Genomic DNA, 20,664 nt, shown 5'->3' with positions numbered 1-20,664 from the left:
ACAAATTAAAAACTGATAAGAACTTTCTCTATTCAAATATTTGTTAATAAAATGTCATATAGGTTCAAGCTCTTATATTATTGATGTTGTTTTGTTGTAAATGATAAATTTGTGAAGTCACCGTTCAGGTGATCACTGTTTCCGTACATGAACCCTGTTCAAAACATTTTATTGTATTTCTCTCCACTGTACTTGCAATGTATGTCAAAACACTTTTTTTTGTGTTTCTGTGGAGAATCACGTTTATTCAATGATTGACTTAAAGTCAGTCATTAATTTTTGTTATAATACCATTTATAACATCAAAAGTAATATAAAGTGATAAAAACTAAAGTTATATGCAACAGGTTTCCTTACACATTTCTAGTAATGTCATCTAATCTGGGTTAAGAGTGCATTGGAAGAAATTAAAACATTAAGTACATTAAACTTAAAATTAATTGTTATTTCAACCAGGCAAAATCAACTTTTTTAGGGCAACGAGTTTCCATAAATTTTTTAGGTTCAATCAACCTGTATGGGCTTACAGTGCATGATAGCCTCATATACGTCATCAAGCCTGGTTTATTTAAGTTAACTAAACATTACATTCGTAAGTTATAAGCATATTACAACAATTTACGATTAACTAAGAATAATAGTCAACTTAATAATTGTTAATAGTCTGAAATAAGACTATGCAGCCTAGAAATGTGACCTCCAGAGGCTGCAGCCTTCAGATTGAGAAACGGCTAGTGAGTAGGCGTGTTCAAGCACGGCACGCAGAGATATGCTACTCCTCTGATCAGTCTGTGCTGTTTGGGGGGGGGGGCAAAACATATTTTTAGGGGGCCTCCGTGCTGAAAAAAAAACAATAAAACCATTACAGAAATTCCTAATGGTCTCCATTAAAACACCAACAGGAGCCATTAGCTTTCACCATTAAAACCACTACAAAATTCCTTTTTGTAGTGTGTTTTGGAACATATTCCATTAGGATTTAATGGCCCCACCAATAGAACCCAACACATACCAGTAGAGACCAACAGAGACCATTATAGTTTCCAATACATTCAATAAAATTCCCATTAAAACCAACAGAATTTCTGTGATGGTGTCTATTGTTTTTTTAGCAGGGCTGCCAGGGCCGTTTCTAGACATATTGACAATAGGCGAAACCCCTATTAGTATCCCCTCCAAACAAGATCATACAATTGTACATGCAATAAGAACACAATTCATGGGATCATCTAACACTCAATTCTCAAATGCATTAAATTCAACAAAACAGGTGAAAAAAAATTTTTTCATTGTCTAGTAAAGTTTTACAAGAGAAAAATAATTGTGTGTGCTTTTTACTGAACCAATTTTTTAATTTCCCTTTGAACTAATGGTGGCGTTGAGCAATGAAATTTCAAACTTTACATGTAATTAATGATCAGGCAGTAACTGATAGCCCTGTGATCCAATGGTTTATTAGGCAGCATTCACATTATAGGGTGGTCATGCCCAGGTTGGGCTATCCGTTGGACCAGGGGCAGGCAAATATTTTTGACTCAAGGGCCACATCAGGTAGGCCAGTGCTTCTCAAACTTTTTCAGCGTGCATTCCCCCTTATGAATGGTGCATTTTAATAAAAAACATTAGTGCCTTATTTTTTTAGGTTTAATTACACAGAATTCATGATAAATTAATGTATTTTATAAAATGTCATAAAACTGGGCCCCCCCTGGCACCATCTCGTGGCCCCCAGTTTGAGAACCACTGAGGTAGGCTTTTGAAATAGATTCGAAGAGCCAAGACACATTTAGCTTTATTTATTACAAATCAACACTCCCGTAATACTTTACTAAAGTTAGACATGAACATTTCTTCTTTACCCTGCTTTTAAAAACACAGTTTCATATTTTGAAAAAAAAAACTACTACTCCTCTTATGCATATCATATTTACAGTTCTAAAGTAAACATAACAATCAAAGTAATATATTTAGCATAGTAGGACGCAACTCTCGTTGTGAGACATATTTACATCATAAGGAAAATTAACCATGGCTTTATTTTGGTAGTAACCATGATTTAGCAGATTAATTACCATTTATATTACTGTAGTTTTACTACAAAAAAATACCATTGTTATTATTGTGAGATCATAGTAAATTTGTGGTTACTACAAATAAAACTATGTTTACTACACAGTAGTTTAATCATGCTTAATTTTCTTAAGGGTAAATCATCACAAGTATATTGCTTGATAATTATTACATATCAATTATCATAAAAAATATGGCAAAAACAGAGAAAAGCTGGTTGTGGTCTTAAAAAACAATACATTTTGGCAAATTACACATACCACTTCTGTCTGATGCTGCTAAAACATTTTGCTGTATATTCTGTGTTAAACACACGACATTCAAAGTTTATCTTTAATTTAATTGCAGTACTCATTTTTCACTTAAGTCAGTGAGGCAGCAGTCAAAATGTATATGTGCTCTTTGGCACCCCTACAGCTGGTAGCGCCCTAGGCGACCACCTAGTTTGCCTATGCCTAGAAACAGCCCTGGGGCCGGTGCCATCCCACGCCCCTGCTACTAAATTTAGAACAGAAGGATGTTGAGGAGGTCATATGAACAGAGTAGTAGTCCACTGAAAACAGATGAGAAACTGGAGCCTGATGCCAGATAAACTGAGCATTGAAATGAGCAGTTGGTTGTTTCTGTACTGTAGATTTTTCCTTGTATTGGGATTGACAAACTACAGTAATACTAAACCTTCATTTACAACTATAACTCTGTATCCTTCCCTTAATTTATTGCTGCAATAGGGAAAACAATACTTTTCATTTTTTATCCCTACTCTTTAGGCACAATTTACTATATATAACATTATTGCTTATCATTGTTCTCTTCATATGAATTCATTACTGTTTTGAAAATAAAGAACGACCACATGAGGCACTTTAAACTCTGAAATATTCATTTAACATCCTTTTACTGTAGCCTACATCTTATCTTTGCACCTTTCGATCTGTTCTGTGAACTGCTTCTATACTAATTGTTTTGTGGCTATATTTAATAATTTTGTACATTTCACATGAACTTATTTCAAATCAATATCCTTAAGTCTTTTGTGTGTTTCATTAAATGTATTTATCCAAACTCTCAATAGCTTCCTCTTTAGAGTATTTTCTCCCCTCATAGGTATTCTTGTTGTACTCTTCTACATTCTTCTGAAATTTGCACACAAACCATTTCCAGTACGGCAGCTCAGAGAGATCAGGGGTGATGCTCCACTGAGCATATTTAGGACCTCCTTTTCTGTATTCCTTCCACAGGCACTTAACATCTGAGTCTCCATAAAATGATCGATCACTGGCTACTGCTGATGTACAGATGTTGATAGACAGGTTTGTTGTGTCTCTGTAATACCACCCATTCAGTCCAATATTACGATGAAAAGGGACACTGTGATCTCCATCATGGTTTTCTATGGTGTTGGTGCAGATGGCAGCACAGAAAGGACATTGAACCCAACAGCAGTGACAGAAATTATCAATCAGAATCTCATCTGGTCTGTCTGTGTTGCCCAGCTTCAATAAAAATGTTTCTTTAGTGAATCTACTCCCGATATCAGATATTACAGCAGGAATCTCTTTCATTATCACATCTTTTAAGATGATGATATCAACATCAGTAAAATTCACTCCAGTGAGGTCACTTACAGAGAAAACCAGAACATCAGACAGCAGATGTGTGAAATGAGTCAACCATGAATGAAGATCTCCATTGATCTCTTGAATGTGTTTGGTGGACTCTTGAGCTGCATTTATGATCTTCTTCTGCAGTTGTGTAATGTTATTTTTCATCTTAGGTTGAACACTATCATTAAATCTTTCAGTGATGTACTGACTGACTTCACCTCTGATGAAACTTTTAAAGTGATCTCTGGGATTCTGAATGTAGTTCATGTATGCTTTAAAATCCTCTTTATTTGCCAGTGTCTTCAGGATGTGTTTCTCCAGATTTGATCTGTTTCCATTCAGTGATTCACAGTTTGTCTTCATTTCATCTGCTAAATCTCTGGCAGTTTTCTTGTAGACATTCTGCTCAATTGTCTCTTTAAGTTTATTACAAATAAATTCAGCAGTAATGGCAGCTGATGTTGCTCCTTGACAGTATTTCTGGAAAATCCTGTAGTACTCTTCTCTTTTCATGTTAAAATACAGAACAGGATCATTTGCTTCTCTGAATAATCTGTGTTGATCAGTCAATGTCTTGTTTGCTCTGTGAAAAATGCAAACTACCAAATCCCTGAAGAATTCTCTCTTGAACACATATTTCACTTTTGGCTCTTTTTCATGATCTGTTATTTTTGTCTTTATGTAATCCATGAGTTGTTGAATGCAGCTGATGTTGTAGCCCATCTTTGCAATGTTATATGACTGAATAATTTTGTCTGTGTGATTGGCAACTTCATTGATTAAGCTTCTTATCTGAACTTCATCCTCTGGAGATAAAACAAAGCCAAGTCTCTCTTTAGCTCCTTTGTAGACATTTCTTAAAGTTCCAATAGCTACACTGGATCTCTTTAACTGTACATAATCTGAATAGCTTGGCACAGAGAGCATATCAATGTACTCACTGCTGATTTTCTTATAGTCTACAGGGAGACTTTCATATGTGTTTCTGAGGAGATCTGTCACATCCTTTAATATGTTGATATTCGTAACTGGAGGAGTGTTTCTGATGATCTCATCCATCTGCTCTTTCCAAAAGGAATCAAACTCTTTTTTCATGATATTTTCATCATTTGCTTTGTCTTTTAGTTTCATGGCAAGTTCTTTGCTCTTTTCAAACTGACTGTTTTCATGTTGTGTCCTCTGAGCATCAATCTTTTTCTTAATCTCTCGGTGCTGAAGAACCTGATTTAATTTCTTCTTTGTCTCCCTCACAATGTTTTCCTGAAGCTCTTTGATTTTTATTTCAAATGAAGCTTTCCACTGATTCAGTATTCCTGCATCTCTGTCTTTCTCAAAGAAATCTGACATTGACTTTTTCACTTCTTCACTTTTTTCATGAAGTTCTCTTTGAAGATCAGAATCCTCAACTTCATGAACTGCTTCATTTTCTATTCTGTTGTGTAGTTTGTTTTCAATGTCCAGCATTGCACTTCGAAGGCTCCAGCTCCACTTGCTGTATTCTGTCTCTATTTTCCTGTAAGTTGTGATTTCCAAAGTATTTCTGAAGCTGAACACAAACTGTTCATTCAGCAAAGCCTCCCAGAGATCTTCAATACGTCCTCTTATGTGTGTCAACATTATACCATTTGATTCTGAAGCATGTTTTAAAATAGATTCTTTCAGATCCAGAACATTCTCACAGTAGTTTGGGTTTGGTGGCGCCATTGGTGGGCTTCCCTCCCACAGCTGAGGAAAATATTTCACATCTTTCTGTACATCAAATGCAATGACATCACTGAAATATTCTGCATCACAGACTTCTTCTTTAGCAGCGAGTTTTGTCATCTCATCCAGTGTCTCCTGCAGTCGTCTTCTTCCCTCCATGTTTTTTTCTCCAGCTGTTAAATCTGAAACGTTCTGATGTACAAACATACAGCTGGGATTCAGTCTCACATTCTTCATTCTCATGAAGGCCTGGACAACAATCTGGAGAATTTCCTGCATCTCAGATGGGTTTTCTCCAAAGATGTTGATCAATGTCAGATTTCCAAGACCAACAACAAATGTGGCCAATTCATTATCATGATTTCTTGTTGATCTTCCATCCAGTTCTGGTGCACGAAGACCCTCAGTATCAACAACCAGAATATAATCAAACTTCAGCTGTTGTTTCATCTCCTCTGATACTCTGATCAGCTGCATGAAAGCTCCTCTGGTGCATTGACCAGCACTGACAGAAAGCTGAAGACCAAACATAGCATTGAGTAAAGTGGATTTACCAGAGCTCTGAATCCCTAAAACTGACAGCACAAAAACTCTCTGATCTCCCAGATTCTGGATGAGTTGATCTAAAACAGCTTTAATCCAGATGAGAGGAACATGAGCAGCATCTCCATCCATCAGCTCCAGTGGAAATCCAGAGATCATCATCTCTGCTGCAAGACTTGGGAGAGAAGAGAAACCAAGACTCTCATTCTTTACAGATGACCATGATTCATAGATCTGACCAACCTCTCTCACAATGTCCTCCAAACCAAAGGTTGTTTTGTTGATTTGTTCAGATATTTCCTCAAGCTCTGTTTGTTTAATCTGCAATTGGTCTTGTTTATCTGGCATTTGTTTCAAAGCAGAAACTTTATTCCATTTCAGATCATATTCCTTATGAAGTTCACAAAGCTTTTTAGAAGTGAAGTCATCCAACAGATTTATCATCCATGTCAGAAAATACTTTTTCTCATTGGTTATCAGTGATCGCAGTGCTTCAAAAAACATCCTCATAAACTCAGTTGATCCTTGTGCCACTTGTTTTTCTCTTATTTCTTTCATGAGTTTCAGTTTGGTGCTTTTATCTTCTTCTAGATTTTCTCCTCCTAGATGACGAAGCTCTTTGTTTATTTTACACCAGTCGTGCCACAGTTTTCCCTGACGGGGCAGATTTGTTTCTTTAACTGTTGATGGATCTTCATCATCCAGTGATCTCATCATCTGAAGTGCCGCCTGTTTTCCTCTTTGACACACTTCATTATTCTCATCTACTTGAATTCCTGTGTGTTTGGCCACATCTTCCAGTTTAAAGATCTTTATGTGATCTTTCAAACTCAATTTGATAGTCTCTCTTATCTCATTATATAGATCAGATTGATTTTTGTTCAAAAGACCAAAGATGACTTTTCCATCCCTCAGTTTAGTTTTATTACAATCATTGTCTGTAAGCAGACAAATAAGAGGTTGAGGAGATCTGAAGAGTGACTTCACCAAACCCTTATACTGGTTCTTCTGTCCAAAATCAGATAAGAAGAGGACATTGACTGAAGACATACTGGTTAAAATCTCATATTGTTTCTCATTGTCTCCTGCATCACCATGAAGATTACAGAAGGCAACACAGTCAGTAAATTGATCAGTGTTTTTTCCAGATGGACAGTACCAGGCGATCTCCACCACTCCATCCATCAGTAGTCTGGTTCTGCTGCTTCCTGAGCAGTTTCTGTGGAAGAACGTGTTGTGTTTCTCATTGATCAAACTGTTTATCAGCTGAGACTTTGATGAAGACAAAGAGCCAAACCTGAAGAACGACACCATTGGAGTTTCTGCTTTGTACACAGGCTGGACTTTACTGATGATCTCATTGTGATTATTTCTCATCTTCCAGCTCTTGTTGATTTGTCTGAATGTCCAGAGAGGAAACTCAATCTGTTGTGTGAATGGATGAGGAACAAGCAGAGGAAGAGCAAACTGACACTGTGAGAGTTTAGTGACCATCAGCTGCTTTAGGAAACTATCAGCACAATGAAACACAGCCATCTGAACATCCATCACATGAATATCAAAGTCAACTTCAGGGTTGTAGTTTGCAGGTGTTTGTTGATCTTCTCTGTGTTTTATGTGAGTTTCTCTTGCTCTGTAGTTCATGTTAAACAGTTTTTGTAGGAATGAGTTCACAAGTTCAGTTTCTTTCTGTGGCTCCAGAGACTGAAGTGAAGACTTTGTGATTTTAAGAAAATCTTCGGTTCTCAGTTCATCTTGATGTCTGTTTGTTAAATCTAATCTACTGAAGAGTTTTTCTAGATGTTTGCTGATCTTTGGTTCAATTATCTGTAAATAGATACATTAATATAAATATTAAACAATATATTAAACAGCTGTTTTGTGTTGGCACTAAATATTCAAATACACAATAAAATTAGAAATAAACATTTCTATAAACGATTATGTATATGTGAAATATTGAGATAAAACTAGATTATAAACAATTGATTTGATTAAATATATTTTGCTGTTTAAATTGAAATGTCACCATTGGAGAGAAACTGAGGAATCAGAAAGATAAATGAAGGCATAAATAATATACACAGATGAACAGTGAAAGAATACAGTGTGTTGTTTAAACAGCAGGTCATTCACAGTTAATAATAGAGACATCACTAAAACACAGAATATATCAGAATCTGCAGTATAAATCTGACTCATGTGATGATTTTTATTGATGACTTACCAGATGATACGAGTCTGTTTGAGAGCAGATTTTAATTCTTTCTATTTCTCTTCTTCTGTCTTCTTCATACTCTGATTTTACTCTCATGAGTTCATCTTGAGACTGTTTTTCAATCAGCTGAATTTTATCTTCATGAATTTTACTTTCTTTTTCTCTCAGATGTTTCTCATTCTGGATTTTTTCTTGAAGCATCTTCTGATTTGCACTCCAGTTTTGTTTCTCTTCCTCCCTCTTTCTTTCATCATCTTGCATCTGTTTCTGTGTTTCCTCAAGTTTTCTCTTAAGTTGCTCTTGTTCTTGGGTTTTTGTCATCTCGATTTCTTTCATCTTTTCTCTGTATTGTTCGTCTCTGTTTTTCTTCTCAACCTCATGTTTCTGTCTTTCTTCCTCCATCATCTTCATTATTGTATCATGTTTAAACACAAGATCTTCTCTTTCTCTATCTGTTTTCTCTTTTTCTTTTTTAAATGTTATCTGGAGATCTTTGTTTTCTTTTTTTATTTCCTCAATTTCAATTTTTGATGTCTCTCGTTCTCTTCTCATCTCTTCTCGCGTCTCTCGCCTTTGTTCCATCATTTCTCTTTTATATCTTTCTTCTGTCTTTCTAAACTCATCTTCTCTTCTCTTTCTCTCTGTCTCATGATTCTGTCGTTCATTCTCTATTGTATTCATTAGTTTGTCTATTTGTGTCATATATTTGTTCTGGAGATCTTTATTTTCTTTGTTTGTTTCCTTTATTTCATTTTTTAATGTCTCTCGTTCTCTTTTCATCTCATTTTTCATCTGTTTTTTTTGCTCTATCATTTCTCTTTTATATCTTTCTTCTATCTCTATAGATTCCTCTTTTCTTTTCTTCCTCTCTTTCTCATGATTGTGTCTTTCTTCCTCCATCATCTTCTTCATTGTCTTTATCTCCTCTTCTTTCTCTTCACTCAGTTGTTCAATTCTCTCCATCAGCATCTTTATTTCTTTCTCATGTTTTTTTCGCTCCATCTCTCTGAATATTTTAGATGAGTAATAACTCCCTCCATTTGCTTTCACCATGTCGTCTATTTTCTCCAGTAAAGCAGAAACTTGTGTGTGATCTTCAGTCTCAGTATTATCAAACACATGATATCTGTTTCCACACTGTTCAATTAGATTCATTAAAGGAGATCCAGGCTTTCCTAAAAACTGTTCAATAGTTTTATTCTTCAAATGATCTCCTCTGGTGAAGAGTATCATGGTGTACATTAAAAAGTTTTCACCAAATGATTCTTGAATGATCTTCACTGAGTCTGCTTCTTCTTTTGTGAATCGTTGAGCTAAACTCAGTACAATAATAAACACATGAGGTCCTGGCAGTATCATTGAGATACAGTTGGTCATTTCTCTCTGAATCTCTTCATGTTCAGTATCAAACAGTTCTGGAGTATCAATCACAGTGATGCTTCTGCTGTTAACTTCAGCTGTTTCTCTCTGACACTCTTTAGTAATGGACTCGTGAGATACATATGCTATAAATGCATTTCTCCCTAAGATTGTGTTTCCTGTTGTACTTTTCCCAACTCCAGTTTTTCCCAGCAGGACAATCCTCACATCATCTGAACCATCTCTAACATCTGCAGAAAACAAAATCGCATTAGATATAAAGTTTAACAATACAAGACAACAAACTTGATTTTTGATTGTATAATACAAAAATTACATAGAATTACATGAAAACATCACATTCTATTTCGGTGATACATGCCTATATGAAAATTTCTCTGCAGACAAAGCCTGATATTAAAAGGGTTTGTTCTGTTCACATTTGCAGCTGTGTTTGTTTCCATCTACGAAAAAGTCTGAGCAACGTTTGTAATAGGTGTTATTTTTACTAATCGACTGCAGATTTGAAGTTTATACATCTATAGTCATGTCTGAACTATAGGATGTATGGTAAGTTTTAGGGAACAAATGTTCCAGTGCAGTGGAAGGATTCTGCAATTGAGTGAGTCAGTCCTTAAAATGGCCAACTCCCACTGACCGACTGATTCAAGCTGATAGAAGAGCAACTCCGACTGAAATAACAACTCGTTACAACCAAGGTATGCAGCAAAGCATTTGTGAAGCCACAACACGCACAACCTTGAGGCGGATGAGCTACAACAGCAGAAGTCCCCACCGGGTACCACTCATTTCTATTACAAATAGGAAAAAGAGGCTACAATTTGCATGAGCTCACCAAAATTAGACAGTTGAAGACTGGAAAAATGTTGCCTGGTCTGATGAGTCTCTACTTCTGTTGAGACATTCAGATTCTGTTGAGTCAGAATTTGGTGTAAACAGAATGAGAACATGGATCCATCATGCCTTGTTACCACTGTGCAGGCTGGTGGTGGTGGTGTAATGGTGTGGAGGATGTTTTCTAAGTGCCAACTGGACATCGTTTAAATGCCACGGCCTACCTGAGCATTGTTTCTGACCATGTCCATCCCTTTATGACCACCATGTACCCATCCTCTGATGGCTACTTCCAGCAGGATAATGCACCATGTCACAAAGCTTGAATCATTTCAAATTGGTTTCTTGAACATGACAATGCGTTCACTGTACTAAAATGGCCCCCACAGTCATCAGATCTCAATCAATAGAGCATCTTTGGGATGTGGTGGAACGGGAGCTTCATGCTCTGGATGTGCATCCCACAAATCTCCATCAACTGCAAGATGCTATCCTATCAATATGGCCTAACATTTCTAAAGAATGCTTTCAGCACCTTGTTAAATCAAAGCCACGTAAAATTAAGGCAGTTCTGAAGGCAAAAGGGGGTCAAACACAGTATTAGTATGGTGTTCCTAATAATCCTTTAGGTGAGTGTATTTTGTCCAGCTGATTACTAACAATATCTCCAATGTTTTCAACTACTTGTAAATCATGAGAAAATTGACATTACGCCTGTCAATAACGTTAATATCCACGTTACCCTTTGTTACCGCCTTTACTGATGTAGAAACCACATGACAACAGTGTCGTCGACAATTGCGGAAGTATGTGTCTGTCGGGATACTCGCTTGTTTATGGAACACTTAATTCTGTGCTGTGTTAACACACCATCGAATTGGACTAATACTGTAACAATATATGACTAACAATTTAGTTACATAATAAAATAAAACGATGTTATCAAACGTAACATTTATAAAATTTGATAACCTCCATCCATTAACATGATTTCTCGTTACCGTCTGATTGGTGGCCATCAACGGTTGAGTTAAAGACAACAAATCCCATCATTCCACGCTTCTTCAGAGCATCATTAATCTACGTCATTATTGTTATTGTTTTGATCATGTGCCCTCTAGCGGGCGAATACTACAAATTGTATCTTTAACTCTTTCCTCGTCATTGACAAGTTATCTTGTCAATTAAGAGAAACACTTCACTGCCAATGACAAGTTTTTATGGCAATCCATATTTCCGCTATTATCTGGCAGGTGGCGCTCTTACCTAACTTATAAAACACTAAAGCATCAAAAAACCATTACAAACTGTGTATGTTTTGATCATCACTCTGAATCTAATCTCTAACAAAAGTCCTTTACAAAAATGCAATTATCTGAGAAAAGACGAGTTAAAGTTGACGCACACCAATATTATAACTAATGTCAGAGTACCACTGCTTGTGCTGTTAGTAAACATGCTGCACAGCGCTTTGAACATGAATATATAATAGCTTTCTCTGATATTTCAGAGCAGTTGTTGAAAAAAGGTTGCAAAACATTTACATGCTCGCAATCACTTTTTACCAATGATAGCTTATAAAGACCGCACCACAGGAGTGTCTTCACTAGCAATCCGGTAAAATGTGTTTTCGACTGCCTCTGAATGTGCTCGAAAGTGGACAGGCTTAAAATGACTTACACCCCATTTAACATCTGTATTTAGGCTGCGTTCACATGGTACCATAATACGGTTGTCAAACCCGTATTTGAGTCCTTAAGACGGTTCCGTTCACACGCAGTTCAGTTATTTACGGGTTTGACAACCGCATTCTATAACCGACCTCACACCCATAACTTTTCGGGTTTCACAACCGTATTTACAGACAAGCTGTGCGGTGTGAACGGAATCGCACTGGACAACCAGTTGTCTGTCACGTCATTCGTTGCTCTTTATTGTGTTAAGATAATGTTACAGTGCATGAAATGACTGCAAACTACGCAGCAGAATTGCTCCATAAGGTTAATGTGATATTATATTACCTTCATAGACACCACAGAACATATTACATTACACATAAAATTGCGTGCAACCCAGTAAGTGAAATATAAAGTTTAAACCTTAAAAGTGGACGATTAAAAGGTATAGCGGAAGATTTTCCCGAATTATTTAAAAGAACCGCCCCTCGATATTTTTTAAAAAATGCACACGCAACACTCCCGAGAGGGAACGCTGTTAAACGCGTGCACGAGACAGAGAGAGAGAGAGAGCATGCAGGAGCTCAGTTCTTCTCTTCGCTCTGTTTTCAAGTTTCTGTCGGCATGTTTACCGTGTCTGTGCCGTTCGTGACTTGTGCCAGGGCTAGCATCGCTAATCATAGCTTACATTAACTTTTACTAGCAGTGATTTTAAATGGATTTCTCCAAATAGCATGACAAAATGTACCTTTCCAGTAGAAACTTCGCGTGGGAAGCCCAACCTGTCCTTTTAGCTCACGCCATGTAATAGTCTCCCATAAACATTTTGGTCTTGTTTCTTTCTTTATAGTCCTTTCTCTTCTTGTCATACAATTCGTAGACACTTTTTTTTCTTGCGACCCTCAGCCATTTTGAAAAAAAACACAGCGAGAATGCGAGCTTCAATGAATGGTTGAAACCGTAGCACAACACACATACACGTGAAAGTGCGCATGTGCAGCAAGCGAACCTAGAGGCGAGCACGTACGACGGTTATACGTCAACATATAATCAGAATGATTGACATCTGGGATGACCAATAGTCTTGATGATCCACCCGGAAAACGGAAATCTTTCGCTATACCTTTAATATAATGTTAAGTGTATAATAAAAGGGATATACAAATTAGCTGTTTATTTACTCACCTTTTATCTTCAGTGAAGCAATAAAGAAGATATTTTAATAAAAAACCCATCTGTGATTCATATAATCCAAGGCAAAAGATGCGTCACTTTGAGAAGTCAAAAAGCAGATGTATCCAATACAAAAGTAATCTCCATGACTCCTGGTGACATTTTTTGCTGCTTGTGAAGCAAATCGGTCGGATTTTGCAGAATATTGAACGTTATTTACAACATTATTAGCGTCCATACAGAACTGTGTCAACATATAAAGTGCACTTTTTTACACTCCCGCTCTCTAGGTGGCGCTAAGAGGCTGGTTTTGCCTGCGGTTGGTAAACCATACTCTTTGCGCCACCTACAGAGCAGGAGCGTAAGCGCACTTCCTATTTGGCTGTGTTAATGCTTTAAATAAAGTTCAAAACGGATCGATTTGCTTCACAAGTCATTATGATTACTTTTGTATTGGATATATCTGCATTGGTAAAACGTGCAGTTGCTGAAACTGATTTTATATTCATTCATTTTGGAAAAACTCTAATTAGGGACCACCCTTGTTTATTATTTCTGCACAATGGTAAGCGTTACATAAAAATATAAATAATACTTTTTAAAATATTTTCGTCCGTCACTATGGTTACAGGCGCCGCGTGTAACTAGAATACGGGTTTGAGGTCGGTTGCTCGTTCATACAGGCAGTGTTCTATTTGTGTCTTTAATTTGCTGTGTGAACAGGACACTTCCAGACTCACACCTGTAAGTAAATACGGTTGTCACTCCCGAAAGCACATTTCCGTGCTTCACGGCAACAAGGAATGACTGACGCTCATATTAGCCAATCTGCGGTCTTCATTAAACGCAAGAACTTAATGGTGAAATTTGATTGGTTATGTATCGTTGGAGAGAACACTGAACCTGGGACAGCGCCAGCACGCAGGATCACAACTCGCTACACAACAAAATGGGCAGTCGCACAAATGCTCCCAAATATATTTTAAGGTCGCACAGATTAAATGGTCGCAATTTCGAGCCCTGATATTAGATTGAGGCGAAAAGGCTAAATAACCCACTTTTAAAAAAGAAAATATGAAATCGTATTATATCATCCCCTTTAATGTACACTTTGAGGTGGTCTGTGATTGAAGGTGATCATTCTCATGTGTTGTGATCAGCATTGCTGCTGGTTCGACTTCGTGCAGTGGTGCTGGAACCGACAGGCGGATGACATCAAAGTACCGTGAGAGCATTTCGATAGCATTTCGATAGCAGGCTCCTCTGTATGTTTTATTGAATCGCTCTCACAGGATTTTGATGTCATCTGCCTCCGTGGCGCCACATGAACTTTAACAAACCTGTTTCAGTCACTGGTGAGATCAGCGTATCAGTCAAAAACCGGGACGCGAGTGATCATGTACGGGACAAATCAATTACCCCCAAAATACTGCCCTAGACATACACTGCAAAGACACGTACCTGGCTCGGCTAGCTGTTTGATTTTTTATCCCACGAACTAAAAGGCTTGCCAATCTTCACCATTTCCCTAAGCCATATGAATCTCCATTTGTCTTTTACACCTTTATTGACCTCCGATATGAGCTTTCCTGCATTAAAAGTATGTCCATGCTTAAAGTTTTACCTCAGCTTAACACAGTCAGAAAACCCGGAGCGGATCCTGAGCGAAGTGATTACAGAACGCTTACAGTAGAGATGCACTTGCTTTGGCTCCACTCCAGGCTTTGAATACAAGTCGTCTTTATGAAAAGTGAATTTAAGTATTTTGCAATTGAGGTTAATGCGACGGAGAACTTTAATCCATGGTCTAATGTTAGACAGAAAATATAATTATCCTCCTGTACAAAATTATTACCAACTCACATTCCTTTCTTCTTTCCCATGAGAAAGAAATCACTTAAACTGAGCTTCTGTTGTCTTTTCATTAACCTCTGACGACCTGTCGCCAGCTTCAGACCCCACTAGGCGTTGAGTGGGCGGGGCGGCCCGGTGACAAGACGCTGTGTTGCGCTTTCAAAATAAAAGTATGCGAGTTAAAGATTTCAAAATCAAATATTTTATCCTCCGCAGTACACCCTTGGTCTGAACGCACCCATAGTTTTGTCCATTTGTGATCTATGTGACCAAAAACGCATCATAATACCAGGTGTAAATGTGCCCTCGGACCCAACCTAAGTGACTGCTTTATCATAAATGTTTTTATACAGACTTCAGCTTTACCTAGTGTATACATATACATTTTATGGCAAATATAAGGCAAAGTGTACAGTCATCTATTGTGAATAATGTAAACATTTTCTGATAATCACCTTGTGTCTGAATCTGTTTCCTTTTCATCCCTTCAAGTTTCAGAAGTTTCTCCAGCTGTGCATCCCAAAATGTTTCTGTGGAGTAAAAACTTCTGCTGTTTTCTTCCATCATCTGCATCAGTTTCTCCATCAACATGAACACTTGTGTGTTAATACAGAGAAACTCATGTCTTCCTCCAAAACTCTCAACCACAGACTTCATTTCTTCATTTAGTTCTGCTGTTCTGTTCTCTGATTCCTGGATTATGAGGATCATGGTGTATTTGTTTATTCTTGAGCTGAATATTCTCTGAATCTTCTCTGTTTCTGCTTTATCTTCATCAGTCAGTGGACCATCATCAATAATGAAGAGAAACACATGAACTCCAGGATCACAGAGAGACACACAGCTGAGAGCCTGACGCATTATTTCTTCATCTGAGAGTCGAGGGTTAAACAGAGCTGGAAGCTTCACCAGAGTCATCAGATGTCCACACACTTCACCATTCAACCTCACACAATCTGAGCTTCTCATCTCTTCATCTTCTGGCTCTGATCTTCTCTCACTCTGATTCAGGATCAGGTTTAATACTGAAGATTTTAATCTGCTGTCACTTCCACACAGAACAACATTCACTGAAACACAAACATTTGTTTACTGCTATATAAAAGTTATAATTTACATACGTACATATCAGTGAAACTATTCATTTTATTCATAAATCTCTAAATAAGAAGTAACAAACCTGAATATATTTTATATAAAAACATCAACAAGAAAGGACAATTCTAACTATTTAAAGTAAGTGACAATTACTAAAAATTTATCTTTTTTCCTTCTTTATAAATAGTTTTATAAACTGTAGCAACTAATTGTGTTCTTCTATCAATAACTTTTCCTTCTACTGCTGTACCAAATGTGACTGTAATAACTGGCAATTACTGCATCTGAGCCCTGTTTTGTTTGTTTGTTTGTTTTTTGTTGAAATTGAAAATGTAAATAAATAAAATAAATATTTTTATAAAAAAATATGGTACAACAAAGCATTTTATTGACTTACTGTTAGGGCGATCAATAGGTGGACTATGCCGCATGGTATCTGCATATAAAACAAAACACAAAACTGTTTTTTAATATTTTATGATAACAACAAACAAACATAAAACATTTCTTTCAGGTGGTTTCCCAGACATGGTTTAGATGAATCAAGGACTAGAAATTACTTATATTAGCACACTAGGTGAAGTAGTTTTTACAAGCATACCTTACATTGGTGTATTGGTGCCTGTAGAAGTGGGTATACTCTTAATTTATGCCCCCATTTTTTAAATTTTTTTTTAAGTAGAAGTGGGTATACTCTTAATTTATGCCCCCATTTTTAAAAATTTTTTTTAAGTAGAAGTGGGTATACTCTTAATTTATGCCCCCATTTTTTAAATGTTTTTTAAGTAGAAGTGGGTATACTCTTAATTTATGCCTCCATTTTTTTAAGTAGAAGTTTGTATACTCCATGGCATCTAATAAACACCACTGATACCTTACAAAAAAAACTGGTGTACATCTTGAGACAAAACAATATTTTATATCAGTACAATGTGTTTTTAAATTAAGGCATCTCAAACATGCATTTTAGTCAGTAAGTGTTTAGTAAAACCAATACAAAACAGAAAGCACACTTAACTTAATGGGTTTACTTTTATGTCATGCAGCTTTTAAACTTTTAACAGTGCTTGTAAGATCTAAATGTTTTAGGGTTGTGGATTAGAAAATGACTGAGATACAGGATTTTTTGTTAGAAGATTCATGATCAGGGTCTTTTCTGTGGTGTGTGGCCTTGGTATTAAAACTAAAGGCTTTTAGGCTACTCTGTCCCCGTTATGGATTTTAGATGCGTATGTGTGCTTTAAAAGATTATCACATGGACTAGTTTCACTTCTGCTGTTGTTCTTGTAGCTCAATGTGTAGAGCATTGTATTATTATATTAGTTGTGGGGTTGATGGATAAAATGTACTACTACTACTAATACTACTACTACTACTACTACTAATACTACTACTACTAATAATAATAATAATAATAGTAATAATTTGTTACATTATATAGCAGCTTTTCTGCAGCACTCAAACCGCATTAAAGGGGGGATTCTTCTCAACCACCACCATGATGCGACGACAGCCATTGTGCCAGAACGCCCACCACACACCAGCTTTTTAGTGGAGAGAAGACAGAGTAATATCACCAATTAATATCAGGGGATGATTAGTAGGCCAACGGACAAATTTGGCCAGGATGCCAGAGCCCAAGCCCGTACTCTTTTTCAAAAGACATCCTGGGATTTTTAATGACCACAGAGAGAGAGGACCTCGGTTTAATATCTCATCTAAAGGATGGTGGTTTTTGACAGTATAGTGTCCCCATCAATATACTGGGGTGCTAGGACCCACACAGACCACAGGGTGAGTACCCCCTGCTGGTCTCACTAACACCTCTTCCAGCAGCAACCTGGTTTTCCCAGGAGGTCTCCCATCCAAATACTGACCAGGCTCAACAATACTTAGCGGGCAACAAGTTAAATGGACTGTGAGCTGCTTTGGAAAAAAGTTTCTGTCGAGTGCTTAAATGTAAATGATACTTGAAATTTTTTTTTATTTATAACTTATTTTGTTGTGATAAACAAACAGCAGGACTGCAGGAGATCTGTGTGGTCTAGAAGCCAAGTGTTAAATAACCTTGATAACCTGCGCGAGGACGTGGATGTACTGAAGAGCTATTTATTTACATAATTTAAATTACTGTTAGTTTAAATGTACTTACATTAAACAACTATACATCATTAAAAAGTGTTTTGATTTAAGATTTAGTTTTTGACCTATATTTTAATCTGAGAATCCTAGTAACAGTAATTTCTTCATTTTTGTCAGGCGTTATGAAAATGAAAAACGGTACATACCTTTAATTTGAAATATAACCCTCAGCCGTACTCATTGATAAAAAATACTCCTCCGTGATCGTCATGAAAGCACTCGATAAAATAACATCTATCGGGGCTTTTAATTCAAAGTATGCATATTTGGAGAAATATTACTTCAATTTTATATGTTTACTTCAAATTTCTGCAGTGGGGGTAATATTTCACCCATTTTTATTCAAAACATGGCGATATGAGCAAGCTGGAGTCTCTCGGAGTCTGCAGTCATTCACACTCAGTTGGTTTCATTCATACGTGAAGCCGGAGGGCGCTAAAGTCTGAAAGTCTCATATGAAACTTTCATAGAAAGAATAAGACGTCAGTCAGCTCAGCAGCAGCTGTCAGTCAGACGTGAACTTGAACAGTGACCTGCAACGAGCGATCGCTGTTTTTATAATAACATGTAAATAAAGATGTTTTGATGTTTTAAAACCATGGAGACAATAAACACGATTAAGATTATATATGGTTTGTCTGTATTTTTAACGCTATGTCTGTTATTTTCATAACAGTACTGTATATTATAATGCTATGCTAAGCTAACAGCATAAATAACATAAAATTGTTTATTTTCGGTCTTATTTTATGATCCAAAGCCACATCAGATCACGCATGATTGTTTAAGCACTCGACTTTTGATGTTATAATGTGAGTTTTATTATAAATGCTTTTATTTGTAGTGTTTTGATGGTATGCTAAGCTAACGTACTAGCTGTTCTGTAAACATCTGCTGTCTGGAGATATGAGATATATGTTTCTAGGAATAATTTTGACTGGTAAAGCTTCTTTAAGGTAATTTTCTTTTTGTAAGAAAGGACTTTAATAAAAAGAAAGTGAATTGAGACAAAAGGAGGAAATAAAACACTAAATAGAAATTATGAGCAATTATTATATTGTTTATAATAATAAAATAAACATTTAGACAGCCATATCCCGGATTAAAAGTTGTTAATGACTCATCCGGATGCTTATTTAATGAGTCTGTTTAAAACACGGAGCAATAGGACAATAAACTGAAAGGATGTTGTGAGATATAAATAAACAAACATTAGCTTAGCATTTTTTCTGTTTTCTATAAATAAATTTACATGACATGGGTCTAAAAAACATTTCATAAAATACAGAGTTTTAGAGGTATCATCTTCAGATTTAAAACAGAACATGGTCAGACATGTGGCTTTAACTGCAGAGCATTTCTAGATTGCTCCAAGGCCAATTTCATTTAGATTTTCATAACAATATTTCATACATGTTTGGTGGAGTTTATAAAAAAGAATAATTTAAGCTCTCTATAACAACTTTTTTCATTATGAAAGTAACTAATGTTCACCTCTTAATAAACTTCCAAGTGTCTGCTTTCAAATGAGACCAAACTTATGCTTTTAGTGCAAAGACTTTATAAACTGTATCTATTTTAGTTTGGCTATGACAGTTTTTGTGGGGGGGTTCGGAAAATGGAATGAGGGCTAAACGTGTTAAACGTTAAATGTTAAACGTGTACAAAGTAAATAAAAGTAAAACCAAGTAAATCAACGTTTATGCAGTGAAATGTCCTTAAAAGCGAAGATGAACTTGTTTTTGTTTGGAATTTGATTTTTATTCTTACCTGAACTCGACGCCATTTCATCTTTGTCTCATTGACTCGATGTGAAAGCGAAAGAGTAAAGTTTTCGGGATGGGCGTGTCCTGAGACAGGGCCCTCAAATCTCACACATTCTCCGAGAGACACTCGGATTTAGGGCGGCCACAACTTGTATTTCTCAGGATGAATATTTTATTTTCAGCCTTATTTTCATATAAAACAGTAGATGAGGCGCGTGACTGGAGTTCATGGCTCTAATTTTTAGATGTGCTCAACTTCCCGCAGCGCTGCAAAATCCGACACGCAAATGACATCCAAGTACCGCGAGAAAAATTCGGGAAATCATACGAATGAGTCTGATTTCAAATTGCTCTCGCGGTACTCTGATGTCATTCACCTGTCATAGATGCGCGCCGCTGCTCGCGCGCACACGGATTGTGTTGGAATAGCAAGATCCAAGGAATGCGGTAAAAATCTCTTTATTTTTCATCATTTTGATTTTACGGTTCCTGGACTCGCCTTTGATCAAAGTCAATGGGAGCTGATGTTGGGTAACATTAGCCTGGCTCCGCCCTCCGACGTGCTTCCGCTTAATTTTCATTTCGCTTCAGCAGTACGT

General features: G+C 36.7%; 1 protein-coding gene across 1 annotated transcript; it reads right to left on the bottom strand.

The window, feature by feature from the left end:
* Positions 1 to 1,623: 1,623 nt before the first annotated feature.
* LOC129435372 (interferon-induced very large GTPase 1-like) lies at positions 1,624 to 20,274 on the bottom strand. Its single transcript, XM_073874842.1, has 5 exons — positions 20,070 to 20,274; positions 16,555 to 16,593; positions 15,515 to 16,129; positions 8,152 to 9,752; positions 1,624 to 7,751 (listed from the first exon to the last, which is right to left on the bottom strand). The coding sequence occupies exons 1-5, from the start codon at positions 20,083 to 20,085 to the stop codon at positions 3,117 to 3,119; spliced, it is 6,906 nt and encodes a 2,301-aa protein (XP_073730943.1). The 5' UTR covers positions 20,086 to 20,274; the 3' UTR covers positions 1,624 to 3,116.
* Positions 20,275 to 20,664: the final 390 nt, after the last annotated feature.

Source organism: Misgurnus anguillicaudatus, chromosome 13 (genome assembly GCF_027580225.2).
Source record: "Misgurnus anguillicaudatus chromosome 13, ASM2758022v2, whole genome shotgun sequence".
NCBI classification, from domain to species: Eukaryota; Metazoa; Chordata; class Actinopteri; order Cypriniformes; family Cobitidae; genus Misgurnus; species Misgurnus anguillicaudatus.
The sequence above is the reverse complement of the archived record's forward strand: the minus strand, read 5'-3'. Positions and strand labels throughout refer to the sequence as shown.